The 16509-nt window shown below is 36.3% G+C and overlaps 2 protein-coding genes and 1 long non-coding RNA gene across 3 annotated transcripts; 1 reads left to right on the top strand and 2 right to left on the bottom strand.

The window, feature by feature from the left end:
• The first annotated feature begins 1318 nt into the window (after positions 1-1318).
• LOC114542509 lies at positions 1319-2297 on the top strand. Its single transcript, XR_003689668.1, has 3 exons — positions 1319-1406; positions 1515-1799; positions 1972-2297. It is a non-coding gene; the product is annotated as an uncharacterized LOC114542509 (long non-coding RNA).
• Positions 2208-4533, bottom strand: LOC114541179. Its single transcript, XM_028561167.1, has 8 exons — positions 4407-4533; positions 4059-4253; positions 3798-3984; positions 3376-3627; positions 3086-3257; positions 2867-3012; positions 2555-2752; positions 2208-2383 (listed from the first exon to the last, which is right to left on the bottom strand). Exons 1-8 carry the CDS (start codon positions 4440-4442, stop codon positions 2256-2258), a joined length of 1314 nt encoding a protein of 437 aa, XP_028416968.1. The 5' UTR covers positions 4443-4533; the 3' UTR covers positions 2208-2255.
• Positions 4534-6990: 2457 nt separating this feature from the next.
• Positions 6991-8457, bottom strand: LOC114539072 (THAP domain-containing protein 10-like). Its single transcript, XM_028559866.1, has 5 exons — positions 7940-8457; positions 7739-7795; positions 7595-7669; positions 7312-7429; positions 6991-7127 (listed from the first exon to the last, which is right to left on the bottom strand). Exons 1-5 carry the CDS (start codon positions 8294-8296, stop codon positions 6991-6993), a joined length of 744 nt encoding a protein of 247 aa, XP_028415667.1. The 5' UTR covers positions 8297-8457.
• Between the last annotated feature and the right edge of the window lie 8052 nt (positions 8458-16509).

The raw sequence follows: 16509 nt of genomic DNA on the forward strand, positions 1-16509 counted from the left end.
AACACCTTTCCAGTAAAAGCTAGCACCAAAAAATGCAAACAACACGCGCCACGTTTCCTGTTAATATTAGACAATTTCCCACCAGTTTATTATTACTCCGGCGTCAGCGACGGAGTTGAAAATTCGCCCCGGTTTTGTTTTGTTTTTGTTTTTGTTTTTTTTATTTTTCGTCGTCGCAAGTGTGTAATGGCGCGAAATATTACTTGTATTTAAAACGTGTATGTGACCGTATTTATCTACGTCCCAGTCTTATCTCCCAAGAGTTGTGGTGCACAGCTTTAGCTAATTTTCCAATGTGCGATTCGATTTCGCTCGCATGATACGGCAATTTCTCCAAGAGGAACAAATAAACCGTTCTTTCCATGCTGTTCGATTAAGTTTAGATAGAATTGGGGTAAGAATATATTTAATACATGTAGATTCCGGTCCTATTTTAATAATATCGCTGCTATTTCGCCGTTTAACAATATGATGTGGTCGTGTATGGGCGCGTTGACACGTCGCGTTGTTTGCACAGGATCGGAGATTTAATATAACTATATAAGCGCAAATTCCAAAGGCAAACTGTAAGACGAAGCGAATGTATCATGCGGTTTATTTACATTTTTAAACAATTGAACTTCTATACTGCGATGTGCTTCTGAATTTCGCGATCGAACATTTAGGTTCGCAAGGCATCTAAATGCGAATATGTATGCGAAACAATACGCGAACTGTATTGTTTATGTTCAGAAGCTCTATATTGAAGACTGGCACGTGCGCCGGAGTTAACGCCAGAACGGCGTCTTGTTTTCTTAAAATTCAGTCTGTTTTGACAAAAGTGCTTGGATAATTTATTACACGAACTAAAGGGAGAGACTTAAAGTGCCTATACCACTCGTGGTGTCTTTACGGATTTGGAAAGAGCGTAAAAAGTTAGTTTATAAAGTATAGATCCTTTTTTGATATAAAACAATAGTTTCCGAGATATCGGGTTTCAAACAGGGCATTTTTGCAAAAAAGGTGTGTTGCTCAGGAGACTGGGACTCAGGAACCGGTCTTTGGTCAAATACTATAAAATCAACTACGTTTTTGCTTGGCGGCTGACAAAAACGCAAATATTTCAGAATAAATTGTTATGTCTGGCTTAGAGTCGTTATCTGGCTCTGACGAGGGCTCTTACAGTTGCCCTGAGTATGAAATTGAGGATGAAACATACGAAACGGCGTCCAAAGACGGATATGAAAGTGAGCTTTCATATGCCGTTGAGGAGGAACTACTAGACGATGAGGATGTTTTAGCATACACTGATGAGCCTTTAGCTGACGATTCGTGGGTGAAGAATATATTCAAAGACAAGAACAGCATGCAAGGGAAATAGAAGAATTAAGTCTTCGTCTAAGCGGAGAAAACCCAGTGAGTTCTTGGTAAGATAATCAAACAATTTTCTATGTTAAAATATTGTGTGGTTGCCATATTGGCATATATATTTTTCAAAAGACAACTGAAGCATACTGACAGTGTATCTTTTTTAGGTGCAATTGTGGAAACTGCAATACTGAAAATTTAGTAGAGGCGAAGGAGTGTCACTGTTGCACTGAAATTCCAAACTGTGCCGCTGCATTGACATTGACTATAGATGATTCTGTTCGTGTTTCTGAGTCATCTGATGATGATGCTACTAACACCCAACAAACGTGTATTACAAATCACCCTGGATTCGATGCAATTTGTCTCAATAGATGGTCTTTGGAACTAGCTGCAGATAATTTTAAAACGCGTACTGGACAAAAATATCGACAAGTTAGTTCAAAGAATAGGTTAGTATCCACTCTATATAAAATTATTAAAATATTATTTTTCTGAGATAATATAATCAACTTGTATCCCAATTAATTTGTATCCCTATAACCCTATTCTCTACTGCAGTACTGCAGCCTTGGTTCTATACAAAGTAAATATATAACCCTATATGACTATATGTGTTTTTAGGTTTCTTCGTGTGGTGGCATATAGACAATTCACACGACTTATTCATGGGCGTTTAAAAGACAAGCGAATCCCTTTGCCGGCTTGTGCTTACAATGCTATCCGCACTACCTTCAAGGAAAAGGAGGATGACTTCAAAGGTTATGAAGATCTGGAGGAAGAGGATTAAATTTGCTGTAAATATATATGTAGGAATTTAATAGCAGATACATTAGCAATGTTTTGTTATAGCACCTCAAACTTGAATAATAATATATTTTACAATTAAACTCTGCCCTTTTACAAAATTATTTATTTTGGTTCTTGGGGCAATCTTTAACATTTTTGTGGCCTTTCATTGGTTGTTTGCATGCTTTGCACTTTGGCTTGTTTCGTGCAGTGCTATCACCAGGATTTGGAATCACAACAGTAGGTACTAAAATGCAAAAACAATAATAATGATGAGTTGATACTGTATGTTTACATGTTAAGGAGTGATGGCATCAGCTGTAGCACAAATCATAAGTGTGTGATAAATCGCATCATGCAAATTTACCTTCAACTTAGCATTGAATATAAGACTACTAGAGCAAGTAAGGTAACTAACCAGGATTTGTTGGTGGCACATTAACAATGGGCATGTTTTCCCTTCTTTTCTTTTTGTCAATAGCCTCAGCACGTGGCTGCATGTCAAGCATTTTGTTCATTGGTGGTGGTGTTAAACCTTTTAATTCTTCAATTGCCTTCTTGAGTTTTTTGTTAGAGATTGCATCAATCATTGTATTGTATATTTCATCAACATAATCTTCAAGAAAGGCAATTATATAATATAATGATTTGCATAATTATTATGGGAGTGCAAAATAGATAGTGTTAATTGCTGTAGTGTTAAAAGTAGAATGTGATATACTGTACATACCAAAGTTTTGCTTCACTTTTACATTTCTAACAACAGCCTCTCCATTTTTAAATTTTGGGTACACAACATGAAGTTGTTCAACGCCATCCTTCATTCTGTTCCTCCGATGCAGATTATTATTAAAGTGGATTACAGCAAGTGCATGCCTAAAATATTCCAAAGCAAATTTTGTTATTAAATATATTTAAACTTGCAAGATCACAGCCATAATGTTAATACCTGCAAAACATTCCTTGATAGCTGTATCCAATCATTTTTGGTGAGAACTGGTTGAGCACTGAATGGAATCCCTCTAGAGCACTTGTCTGGCCGAAAGGAGACGCCTGCTTTATACCATTCATCAACTTTGTATTTGTAAGTGCAGCCACCATTTTCTCATATGCAATAGAATCTATAATAGAGATTACAAGAACATCATTCTCACACAATCGAAACTATAATTGAAAATAAATCAGAGGGTCTATCTAGTGTAATAAAGATATAAATACAGTACTTAAAATGTTACTTACCTTCATCCAGCCACTTCCGTGGTTGAATCTCATCTCCATGAGCACACTTATCAAAAACGGGGTTTTTGAGATTTTTGTGCTTGTTGACAACGTGGCTGAAGAACGATGAAAACTTAGCCCAAATAACTTCACCATTTCCATCTTTTGTGGTCATGGCACTCCAAAATAGATGGTTTGCACATGGTTTAATCCACTCATTCAAAATCTCATTTCCACTAACTTTTGCAATTTTTGTCAAAACTTTTGTGATTTCTATAACACAAGAATATACAGAACAAAATACAGGTTGTTTTCTTTCATATTCCCATAATACCCCCACCCCTGAGTCCCTAACAGTTACATATATATTGGTAAATGGTTATTACATATATAATAGGAAAGGGATAGAATAAAAACTTCTATTTCTTATTTCAACAACATACTTTTCTTTAGATGCCAAACATCAAAGTAATGTTTGATGCTGGCCAGCTTTTCCCTCATGTGTTTTGCAATTCCTGAATGTCGGTCGGAAACAAAAGTCTTCACAAGTAAGCCAGTGCCCAGAAGATATTCCATAGCCCGTACAAACCCATGGTACTCCATTGCAGGACTGCTACCCACTTCGTTTCTCTATAAATAATATAATATAATTTTGCCTGTAGAGCTGGTATCAATCTCCTAAAATTTGTACTTTAGTTACATACCTGCACCAGTGTAAAATGAATGATGAATGGAACTGTACAGCAAAATATTGTGTAGGCACAATACTTGGCACTATGACCCATGCTGTCATGCCTTCCATCACCAGATATCATGAGATCATCTTGGTTTTTCAATTTTGAAATTAATCCCTCTTGATACTTTTTCCAATGAAGATATATCACAGGAAATAATTTTTCCTGCAATTATGATTATAAAAGTACAATAAAACACTGGACAACACTCCTGGAATCATGCACCTAACTACTTATTATCAACTTTCAGTATTTAAACTAATTAGACAGGATAAAATCAAATGCACATTGTCAGCTAAATATTATGACTACACTCACATGTTGATGCTTAAAAAAGTTGAAAGTGAGATGCATTTCAATCCCATATGCTGGAATACTCTCAGGACTTTGGTGGCTGATGTGCCAGCTACAAGAATTCCAAATGAAAGTAATAAATTGCCAGCTGGAACCATTGTGCCTGTCATATATGGCTGACTGAACCATTTGCTTGTCTTGCCACACTTCGGGTTAGCACATATGGAGGTCACTTCTGCCATTGTACCATTTTCTCGAACTTCAACAAGAGGATTGTCACATTTGCAGGCATGGCAAAATTTGAAGAGAGCAAGTAACTGTGTAAAAAACACAATAAACTTTGGCTCTTTTCTTAAATTGGAATCATTCAAAAAGATTCTAAAAAATAACAGTTTATTTTAATTATATATTTCAGTCACTTGGGCATTATAGCTGGTGTGTCATATATAAGGAAAAATGTGTTGTCTGGATTGTTTTCTACTCTATTTACTGTATCATGTTTGCATATTACTGTATATTCTATCAGGGTTATGGCCTTACCTTTTATGTTGAGGATTTGCCTCATCCTCTGTCTCAGTTTCAGTTGATTCACTTATTGATTCTTCTTCATCATATGGGTCCTACTAATGAACGCCCGGGAATGCCCGGGAATGCCCGGGGAGATTCGTTGAATGCCCGGGAATGCCCGGGGAGATTCGTTGAATGCCCGGGAATGCCCGGGAATCGGGAAAGAATGCCCGGGGAGAAATACTGGTTAAATAATAATAAAAATATCTTTTTTAATAACAAAAGTTTGAATGTTTCTTATAATATTCGGCATTACTAAACCGCTTGTACCACATGGCCTATTAAACACGCCTATTAAAGACTTTCTACTTATTTTTATTTTCCGAACGAAGTTAATTTAAAATGGGTTTGTTCGGCGGTGATGCTAAGCCAGCGGTCAATTTGACTCACTTTTCGTGTTCATGTTAAAAAGTCATCACAAATGAAGTATGTTTATGACGTTGTTTGTGCATTTGTTTGTTTGCGAATATTGTTGGGGGGTATTTTAGGCTTTAGGCTCTTCCTGTAATAATGTTAATTAATGTAATTAACAGAACAAAGACAGGCAACATTCCTATTACAAAAACAAGATGAGTCATCGACTTGTTTTTAGAGTTGGTATTACCTTTTTATATAATGCGTATATAAGTTACAAGAACTATTCAAACTTTCATTAAAAGACGTTTTTATTATAATATTTTTCACCCAACATTATTACTCAGGCATTCTTTTCCGAGTCCCGGAAAAGTATTTGAATGAGTGAAATCATGGGAGTTATGACGGCCGGAGTATATATATATATATATATATTAGACGAAAAAATTAACAATGTAAAGTTTGAATTTTTTGTTTGAATGAACGTTCACGTATTCGATGAAAAATCAGTTCTTGTTTACGACTAATTATCACAACTTGTTTTGTCACTTTTTATTATGAGTTAATTTGCATTACAAAGTGCACATAACAAGCATTACGTCATAGGTGGTGATTGGGCTGTTTGTATATAAAAATTAGTAGTTTATAGATTGTTTGTGTCATTTTGACAAGTCAAGCCTTGCAGCACTATTCAACTGTTAAAAAGTTCGGGAAATTCATTCGTCAGTCCTGCACGCATGTAAATGGTAGCTTCGATTTCCGCGAGGCCATAAAACGGTTGGAGATTGCCTCGAAACTGGGAATGTTGGAGAGCGCGGTAAAGATGGAGCGCATATTTTTGCGCAATACACCACTTCCGAAAGTAAAGTCTGAGGAGATATTCTTTGGGAAATCTACTCTAGATGTTGTGGCCAGAGATATCTTGAAACGAGTTGGTAAGTTTGCTTTTTTGTTTTTTTCTGCGTGTATATATGTATACAAAAAAAATTCTATATTTATGCATTTTGCTAACACATGTATCCATGAATGGTTTGCAAGTTAAGAAAAAACAGGTGGTTTCAACAGATGGATGCCTGAGTGTTCCAAGAACGCCAACAATTGCAAGGAAACCAGGACAAAAAAAGAGAGTAAAAAGTGTAAGAACAAAGAAAAAATTTGAACGCTAATAATATTTGGGCAATTCAAAATTAAAATGTAAGTTAAGTCCATGTAATATGTGTTATGTGTTCACGAATGCTATCACGAAATAGCTAATGCGCGTTAGTGCTTGATCGTATCCAGTTCAATCATGTTATCTCATTGTTATTACGAAGTACTACATTTATAGAAACAGTAATAAAATATTATCACTTTGCATCCTTAACTTAAAAATTTGTTATAGTTTATCATTTGTGTACCTTGCCTACAATGATTTTCTATATAATATACAATGGTCGTTTATATGATATTGACGCATGATTTTGCCGCCCCCCGGGCATTCTTTCCCGACTCCCGGGCAATGTTTTTTCAAAACGTGAGTGACAACTTATTATGAAAAAGGTATTTTTAATCAAATAATAAACTGTTCATAGTTAGAACTTTAAATTATACCGTGATTTTTCTCCCCGGGCATTCTTTCCCGATTCCCGGGCATTCCCGGGCATTCAACGAATCTCCCCGGGCATTCCCGGGCATTCCCGGGCGTTCATTAGTATGGTGGAGGCATTTCAATATCTGAGCTTAATAGCTCATCAAAATCATCTGATGGAGGTATTCCAATGTCTGAGCTACAATGTGCATCATCACCTGCTGTGGTTGACATGGTACTAGGATGTGCATCTTCTCCTGTGTTTTTTACAATCATAGAAAATTTATTATATTGTTAACTATTGCAGCTGGGACACTGCATGTTACAGTATGTGCAAGTTTATACACAGAGGGCAGAGGCTACAGCATATGTTGATTCTATTGCTCTGAGTAGTAAACTGGTGTGACATAAGACCAAAAGAAATCAATACATATGACTTACCAGAACTTCTTGCAATTTGCCTTCTGCAAACTTCCAGCTTATTTTTTGCAGATAGCCAGTCACTTTTAAGCCTCTTATTTTTTAGCAATAAAGCTTTGCAATTGCTACATTCCCCATGCTATAAAGACAAAAGTACTTATTTGCAATAGACCTTTTGTATGTTTACAACACAAGCATCTGTCATTAGTATATGGCCTTATCAGGGTATGCATGACCACTGACTGTTTCTAAACATCACTCTATGACATATGATACCATCGGTTCCATAGTCCAAAAATCTCACCTCTTTTCGTTTCGTTGAGGTTGAACTTGAAGGTACAGGTTCCTCACCAGTTGAAACTCTTTCCGGAAATGTAATCTATAATTGTAGATAGTGTTTTGTAAATACACCAAACCAATAATACGTATTAAAATCTAAAATACTCACGTTTGTTGACGTAGAAGGCTGAGGATCTTCCACAGTTGGGGGTCCCTCAAGTACTCTCTAAAAATTATTCGAAAGATTTTATATCTTAGCTTTAAATACAACCTATTAAAAGTAATAAAATATATAAGTACAGACCAAAGCTAGTAAAACGCACAATTAAAAATGAAATATAGGTGAGTATACACGAGATATGACACATACCTTCCCTCGGCGTTGTAAGCGCATGGTGCGTTCACTATCAAAAGATGTCGCTTCAGGCAGCAGAGAAGGCACAGCAGTTACTCCAATTTTATCACGCTTAAGCTTCGGGGTCTTGTACTTCTCTACAGTGCTCGAACCGTAATCAAAACACTCTTCCGCGAAGTGTTTAGAGCACACAACTGAGCTAGCACTTGGCAGCCATTTGTCTCTTTTCCGCCGAATAAAGTCCTCCCATTTCTTTCTTCTGGCTCTCGCAATTTGCCTGCTATCGTCCCAATAAGGTATACGGTATAAAGATATACCTTTCTCCGAATTAGCTGTGTTGTTACAACCGTAGACAACACACCGTTCCGGCATTATTTTGAAAAACGCAAAGGATACCACCAGCGAAAATATATGTTTTTATTAGGAAAGACGGCGTGCTTGCAAATTAGGTTCCTGAGTCCCAGTTCCCAGAGCAACACGCCTTTTTTTTAAAAAATGCGAAAAACGCCCTGTTTGAAACCCGATATCTCGGAAACTATTGTTTTATATCAAAAAAGGATTTATACTTTATAAACTAACTTTTTACGCTCTTTCCAAATCCGTAAAGACGCCATGAGTGATATAGGCACTTTAAATTCTGTCAGTTTTCTTGCTCCCACGTCGCCAATGTTAATTTTGGCCAATCGAAATAAACCGTGGTTGCATGTGACATAATTGTGACCATCTTATTGGCGTTCAGCGGATCATTCAACTTCCAGTTTCTTCATGCTAACTTCATGCGCACTCTATTAAGTATTTGCGAATGTAGCTACTCAAATTAAAACTGAGCGTCTGACGCATATTTTATGTAGTTCGATCTAGTTCATAAAACTCAAAATTTAGTAATATAGACGATTATATGTTTCATGCTAAAATGTAGATAGGGAATAGACTCCACGGCTCTTTACGTCCCCCTTAAAGCCGTCGTCTTAGCTATAACCTGCGCCATCTTCATGATTTATAAACTTTTTCCGCTTATAAAGCACTCATTTATACTTGAACAAACGCTTGTAAAGTCTTGCTCGTTATAAGTTCACATATGTCCCATACTGTAGCCGCGGACAATTTTATCCCACCATTTAGCAATTATTCGCCGAATGCGAGGCGATTATTGGGAAATAGTTCATTGAGTCGAAGTCGAGGTGGATATTCCCCGATAATCCCCGAGCTTAAGGCGAATAATTATTTTAGTATTTTTGCACAAGCAAATTGACACAAAAACTGCATTTGTTCGCTTATCTCTTTGTAAGAAACGTCCAGAAAACGGCTAACCGCCATTTTGAAATTTGTTATATTCACCTGAAGGTGAATTATATATTTCAGGTGAATATATAACAGCTTAATACGTCAAATTTGACGAATCAGAATATATTTATTATATGTGTAGCCTATAGAGATTTATGCACAGCGGAATGATGAAATAAAAATCATATTTCATTGTGTAAATTAATTTCATGCAATTTCAAAATATTCTTCACACGTGAAAAATTGTCGTATGTCAATTTGGCGGCAATTCGTTTACATTTTCTTTCAAGATGGCGTCAAAATATAAGAGTGAGATTCAAAACATAATTCTCATATTCAAGATATTTTCACATTCAGCATGCACATTCTCAAATCTTTCAGATAGAATATCTAACTTCCTTTGAACAAAATTGCAAAGAAACTAAACGGTAATAAATATGTTTTGATGCATAAAATTTCGATTTGTGTTGCTCGTTGTGTTTTTGTATTTAAAGCGTGTCGTTGTCAAATACTCAAATTGATCTCTATACACATTTAATAAACAAATTGCTTGATCTATGCATGGTTGGCTCGTTTGTACAATTTTTATTATGAACTCGTTGTGAAGGATCGCAAACTCACTCGTTCGCAACATTCACTCGTTGGTTTTGCGATCCTTCACAACTCGTGCATAAAAATCGTACGCACTCGCCAACCATGACGTAATCTCTATATATTCTATATTTTAGTTTCGTGAACGCGCCACAAATGTATACAAATGGTAGAAGGGAAATTGTGGTTGGTATAAGAGTTTTCGCTTCGTCAATTGTGTCATGCTGCGATGTTTGACTATCTCCTGCTGCCCGAGCACGGTCTTAAATGCATGCACGCCAAATGACCCTGCTATTCGTACCATCCGTACCATTCGTACGAGTGGAAAAAATATCTTATTTAGTATTCGTATCCACTCGAATATGACACCCTGCAAGCCTACTGTATAGGGATAGACTAAACGTGCGAAAAATCTAAAAACAAACGATGTTCATCGAGTGAAGTGCAGTTCAGCTGTGACGCGAGGTTTTGCGTCTATTCTTTTCTTCGCACTGCTTGATTAGACTGGAACACGAAAAAACAGCAATGAGGTTTTTATCTTCAATTTCAAGTTTCTTTAACGTTAAATGTCGGCTAATTACGCGCGGTTCAATGCAAATGATACGTAGGTTAGCATCTGACATGTCTACGCTATCAAACGACAACGAAACATTGCCATTCTCTGCAATACCTGGCCCAAAAGGAACGATTTCAAATATCCTGGGTTATACGTTTGGTAAGGGAACGCATTACGAAAAAGTAACGAAACGTTTCAAAAAGTTCGGCCCGATATATCGAGAGAAAATACTGGACATGGACATTGTGAACTTTTACGACGTAAATTCCTTGGCTGCGGTTTTAAAGATCAAAGCAAATTTCCCAATGAGAGCTGGCTTAGAGTCAACTATGACGGTGTTTGGCAGAAATGTGACTGAGATCCTATCTTGTGATTATGACGAGTGGTATGCGGACCGATCATTGCTATCGCCGATGTTTTTACGACCCAAAGAGATCAATGAGAGAATATCCATGATCAATGCTGTGGCCAACGACTTCGTTGAGCGATTACACCATCTTAGAGATCAAGATGGAACAATACCCAACATTGAAAGGGAACTTTGAGAAAACACCAGATGCAGATGTTCTCGTGTTTTTTGAGACAGCCTGCAAAATGAAAGATAACGTTGGATTTCTCATTGATATGGGTCCATTTCACAAGTATATACCGACACCAGCGTATTATGCAGCAAAGAGGAATATGAATACAATGCATGAGTCCTACATGCAAGATAATATTTAATATGTGCAAAAGTAATCCCCGAGGGCGAGGGTACTAATTCCGCTCGGAGATTAGGAATTACAACCTGCATGGTATTGTGACAGAACATAACGGGACCTAAAACTGTCCAAATTCTATGTCATGATCGTTGGATAGTTTTGTTAGTCACACGGAAGCGTGAAATTCGTTTTTTAAGTTTTAAAACCAGTGCGTGTCTATATTCTGTTTTTTTATTCCTGCAATGGTTTTGTGTATAAAGAACGCTGTTTTTGCATGTGAGCTTGATAAGTCGTCTAACAAAGACATAACCGATTATGAAATGCTTTTGCAACATCGCTTAACTTTAAAAATGGCGTAAATTTAAATTTTAGTATAAACATTCGCATCAAAATCATGTCGACGGCATAAATATTCTGTACTTGAAGATTTTGCTGATATAGGGTCTTTAAAACGTCAGCAGAAAATGAGTGACGCTTTTTTCAAAGTGTTTATTATAGTTATTTCCCAGCGACGCCACTGCGTATATATTGTCTGAAAAGCCGTTATTACATCTTGGAGCCTCACATTTTACTGCGCTCATGGGCATTTGATGTTGTCTATAATGCGCAATTGTGACGTAAATATTTTAGAATGAATTTAGAATTTTTTAACCCTAAAAATGTAAAGAATGGGCTGATTATTTTAAAATCTGCGACACGTATGATGCTGGCAAGTGTTATATAAAATATGAAGCTAAACAATTCTTCAAAGATAAAGTCCACGTGCTCTGCTCTCCAGTTTATGAGGTCTCGTGCATACATACAGAATTATTCTTTTTTAACTTGTTTTATTTCACATGTTTAGGCAGACCTATAAATTAGGTAGTGCTGTGAATGACCTTTCTACCGAATAAAACCCTAATAAATATGAACTCAAAGTCTTGAAAACCCGTTTAATAGTTATATATATTCTTCTATGATTTATATAGAATGGCGCAAACGTCTGTAAAGCTCAATACCTAGATCGTTTATACATATCTGTTGACGATTGAAAATGTTTGTTCTGATACAATTGCGATAAATAAATTTAAAGAATTCTTAATATATTTTAGAGTAAAGGACTAAAACGTGTAACATAGTTAGATAATATGGACGGGAAAATATAAATAGCATATTGTTATTGCACGGATTATTTTCTTTGAAACCCATTATTAACACCTTCCCTCTATTCGGCAGAAAAAGCTACCACATAAAATACAAACAACACACGCCACGTTTCCTTTTGATATTCGACATTTTTACCGGTGTATTCTTTTAAAATTTCTGACTTCTGTCATTGGGAATTTCATCGGTATATTTGACCATGGTCGAGTATTCCGTTTCTCAGAAAATTCGACCATGGTGGAGTATACCGTTTTCTTTTTTATTGTTATTATGAATACTTATTTTTAAACAATAGCCCTTCCGCTTAATGGCTGCTTATACAGGGATTGTTTTATAAAATTCAAAAAGATTACGAAGTTCAGTGGGTCCTTTGCCAAACTTTCAACAACAAGTAGAATTTTACGAAATTTTAAGAGATTATGAATTGGAATCCATCTTATATATATTACGAAAATTAACAACACAGGACGTGGACACACTTTCATTTACTATACATAGACGCACTGTCGTCGAGTATTAAAGGTATACTAAGTGGTTTTCGGTGCAGTATTGCGTGATACTCCATGCGGAAAATTGGGAGACTTTCGGAAAGCGTGAAAAAGCACTCGGCTTTATAGCTACGGCTCGTGCTTTTTCACGCTTTCCGAAAGTCGAGCAATTTCCCGAGTGCAGTATCACGCAATCCTGCACAGAAAACCATTTAGTATTTTCTTTATAAACTATAACTACAATGAGACAACGGTCAAATTTCCCGCCCAAAGCGGCATTGTAAACTTTCCGTGCAGGCTTGTCTCATACTGCACGCCTACGAACCAATCAAATTGCGTGTTTCACTGTAGTTATTATATAAACCGTCTTAGCGTCGTTTCCATGTTGCGAGAAACGGCGGTTTCAAAGTATCGTAATTGGTCTGTACAGGAAACTTAAGAACGTTAACATTCCTTCGCTGAAAAGGGACTTACTTTCATCAAGGCTTCTTTCCCAAGCTGATCCAAATGTAAATAAATTTGCCAAAAGGTTTAATTACAACTCTATTAATAAAGTTTACTGGATGTGCATGCTCCACTTCTAAAGAAGAATATTACGATAAGGCCACATGTTCCATTTGGTTTTCCAATGCAATCAAGATGGTAAAAAGCCGTAGGAGGAAAGCAGAAAAATTATTTAAGAAAACAACGAAAGAATCTGGGGCCGGTTGTATAAAAACGTAGTTAGCGCTAACTGCAGTTAAAAAGAAATTAAAAAAGTAGTTAAGAGGTAGTTAACTTTAATCACGTAGTTAAGCCGGTTGTATAAAAGTGTAGTTAGCCTTAATTGCAGTTAAAAAATAGTTAAAGTTAACTATCCTCAACGGCATCGTTAACTTTCCAAATCGTAGTTAAAAATGGCGTCTTGAGCTTTCGAGGAGTGAGAAAACAATAAAATCAACACATACCAAGGTTGTCAACCGTTATAGACTCAGAAAAGGCCCCGTCGAAGCTTGTTAACTTTCAATATGCTTTCATTTTTTCATTTGGGAAGCAACGGAGTATATTTTTGCTTCGGGAGACGTGTCGATGCCAAATTGCGATCCTAGCAAAGATTAGCCATCTCCACTTTCAACTGCAGCCGGTATTTTGACTCAAAGGGACCTTTTTATATTAAGAGCGCCATTTTCGTTGAATTATTTTGAATTTTTTCCTTGTTTTATTGCATTTTTCCCAATATTTTAGATCAAAATACTCTCAATTTTTGTAAACACGAGTCCACAGTCTTGTTCAAAATCAATAATAGCGGTCAATAATTTCGAGATACTTCATGTTATTTCTCTGTTTATAAACCCCACGCAAGCTCCACGCAAGTTGACTACGTGATTAGTTAATCATCCGACTAACTACGTTTTGTGCAACGCAGTTAAGTCGTGTAGTTAACTAATTATAGTTAAGGATTTAACAACAGTGATTAGCGCTAATCATAGTTAAAGTTAACGACGTTTTTATACAACCGGCCCCTGATCTACCGCGACTTAAATCCATTAATAAAAAAGAGGCAAATCATAAAAGAATGTTAATGAAAACTCTTCTAGTCATGGTAGACTGTTTTGTGACATCAATAGATAAATTAGGTGGTAGGTACACCATGTAAGTAATTAATACTGCAAAGCTTTCGGTCCGTTAGCCTGGGCCTTCATCAGTGCAATTACCTGAATACACATCTACCCGTCATTTAAAAATCATGCACGTTCGTCGTGATTTGTTCGCTTGCGCCATTAATTAAACGGTTTCTCTTAACCAAACAATTATGAAAAAGAAATAGTTCTAATTAATGCGCGCGCTCCGATCCAAAAAAGTATCTCCAGCTAGCAAATAGAGTGATTTAGCACAAGGAAGTGAACGTCAAAGCAACGTGAAAATGGCCATAAAATGGCGTGATGCGCCCAAATATAGACATGCCACGCCATTTACTCGCCATTTTCACGTCGTCTTTGACGTTCACGTCCCAATGCTAAATCTCCATAATACCAAAAAGAGCACGCCACGTACTATTTTTTGAGTGGCTTTCTCTCTTGGGCGATAGTTTGATGTTTATAGATTTCAATAGATTCTCTCATTTTACGAGAGACGGTATACTTATTATTCGCTAAAATGCTCGCATCTTTCCATTTAATGCGATGATCATAAGTCCACGCATGGTGAACTACAGCAGACTTATCCAGTTTACCTTTCTAGGAGTTCGTCTTGTGTTCTTCTAGAAGTATTGAGGGACTTCTACCGGTCTCTTCAATGTTAACCAAATCACATTCACGTGGAATCCGGTACACATGCACCATAGGTTTCGGTTGTTCATCGACGCTGTATTTGCGTGTAAAGAGCGCGAAACAATTTGTTATTGCTTGAATGGTAAACTTGTATTCCAACTACTCTTAATATTCTTAGCGATTTTATACGAAGCTGGACCAATAAATGGTAAACAGACCAAGAATAGATATTCAGTGTCTTGTTTCTGTCTTTACTGTTCATTCATAATAAATTATGTTCTTGAATTTCTTCGGATAACCAGTCATGGGTAGAACATCCTTCAAATGGTCTAACTCTGAGTCAATGTTATTTGAATCACAAATTGTAGCACCTTCACCTGTGGCGAGGTACACCGAAGCGAAGCCAGTCAAATTTTGATTCTCGGACTTTGAAATTCCACAGTACCAAAATAATTGACAAACCCAACCATTGCCATTGCCATTGGTTCTTGTCCCCGAGCCGACGCAAAGCGCCGTGCGAGGGTACTAATTCTGCTGTGTGATTTATTACACCCGAGTATTTTAACTGAACATATAAAGTTGCCCAAATTCTACGTCATGGACTCTCGACGTTATATGGTTTTGTTAGTTTTCCGCTTGCGCGAAATGTTTGCGACATATTTTGTAAAAACGTTTTGTGAACTAAAATGGCGAAATAAAGTATGAAAAGAGTATATAAATTATAAACACTGAAAAAAGAGTTGTAGATCAAAGTGAAAGAGGAACGATTCATCATTTATAAGCTTTGAAGAGTTTAATTAAACAGGTAGATATATTTCGTTTATTATATATACGTATTAATTTTGCTGTCAGTGCAGTTTATTTGTATATGAAATTGGTATGTCGTTTTGCTAAGACATAACCGACTGTTAAAGGCTGTTACACCATAGCTTTAACTTGAAAAAGTGTAATTTTGGATTTTGATTCAAGAAATATCACTTCAAAACTTTGACTGATCACTGCGTATAAATATAAGAAAAAAACATTCGGCGTTTTATAGTCCTTGTGGATTTTGTACTATTTTGATGTTTTGAACTTTTTCAACCGTTAATTATGGAGTCATTTATAAGATTAGGACTAGTTAGCTCAGGAAATATTTTGCTTCCTTTGAAATGGCGAGGGGTTCCGTCAACTGGCTGCTTGCATGTATCTCTATATAGTTAGAGTAGTGGAAACACTAACTTGTACAAACCAAAAATAAGTATAATCATGCATGCATATAAATTTTATGAATTTTTAAAATAATTTTATTTAACTATTTATCAGTAACTCGTTGTAAATAATCTTCTTGTATAGCTATAAAATCATATTAATTTTTCCGTTTGATGTGTGGCCTATAGCCATCTTATTCTTTACTGTATATTCAAATCGTATACATATTTTCCATGTAAGACCTTCGCTAGTCTCATGCTTCGTTGCATGCAAAGTGAACGCAGCTGCACGTTTGTTCGAAGAGCAATCATCTCGTGGAATTAAACTAAAATGTGATAGATTTTTATTAAATTATATTAATTTTAGGACGCCGATATACGCC

The sequence above is a fragment of the Dendronephthya gigantea genome, unplaced genomic scaffold, assembly GCF_004324835.1.
Source record: "Dendronephthya gigantea isolate DGI-Jeju-01 unplaced genomic scaffold, DenGig_1.0 000003F, whole genome shotgun sequence".
Lineage (NCBI taxonomy): Eukaryota > Metazoa > Cnidaria > Anthozoa > Malacalcyonacea > Nephtheidae > Dendronephthya > Dendronephthya gigantea.

What these genes read in the sequence shown, in the direction of transcription:
- LOC114539072 (XM_028559866.1), bottom strand. Translation starts at nt 8,296, where the DNA reads ATGCCGGAACGGTGTGTTGTCTACGGTTGTAACAACACAGCTAATTCG. An exon ending in AGCCTTCTACGTCAACAAAC is followed by an intron (nt 7,670 to 7,738) that starts GTGAGTATTTTA and finishes CTACAATTATAG; the next exon opens with ATTACATTTCCGGAAAGAGT. An exon ending in GCAAATTGCAAGAAGTTCTG is followed by an intron (nt 7,128 to 7,311) that starts GTAAGTCATATG and finishes TAAAAAACACAG; the next exon opens with GAGAAGATGCACATCCTAGT.
- LOC114541179 (XM_028561167.1), bottom strand. Translation starts at nt 4,442, where the DNA reads ATGCATCTCACTTTCAACTTTTTTAAGCATCAACAT. An exon ending in TGTTTGGCATCTAAAGAAAA is followed by an intron (nt 3,628 to 3,797) that starts GTATGTTGTTGA and finishes CTTGTGTTATAG; the next exon opens with AAATCACAAAAGTTTTGACA. An exon ending in ACGGAAGTGGCTGGATGAAG is followed by an intron (nt 3,258 to 3,375) that starts GTAAGTAACATT and finishes TCTCTATTATAG; the next exon opens with ATTCTATTGCATATGAGAAA.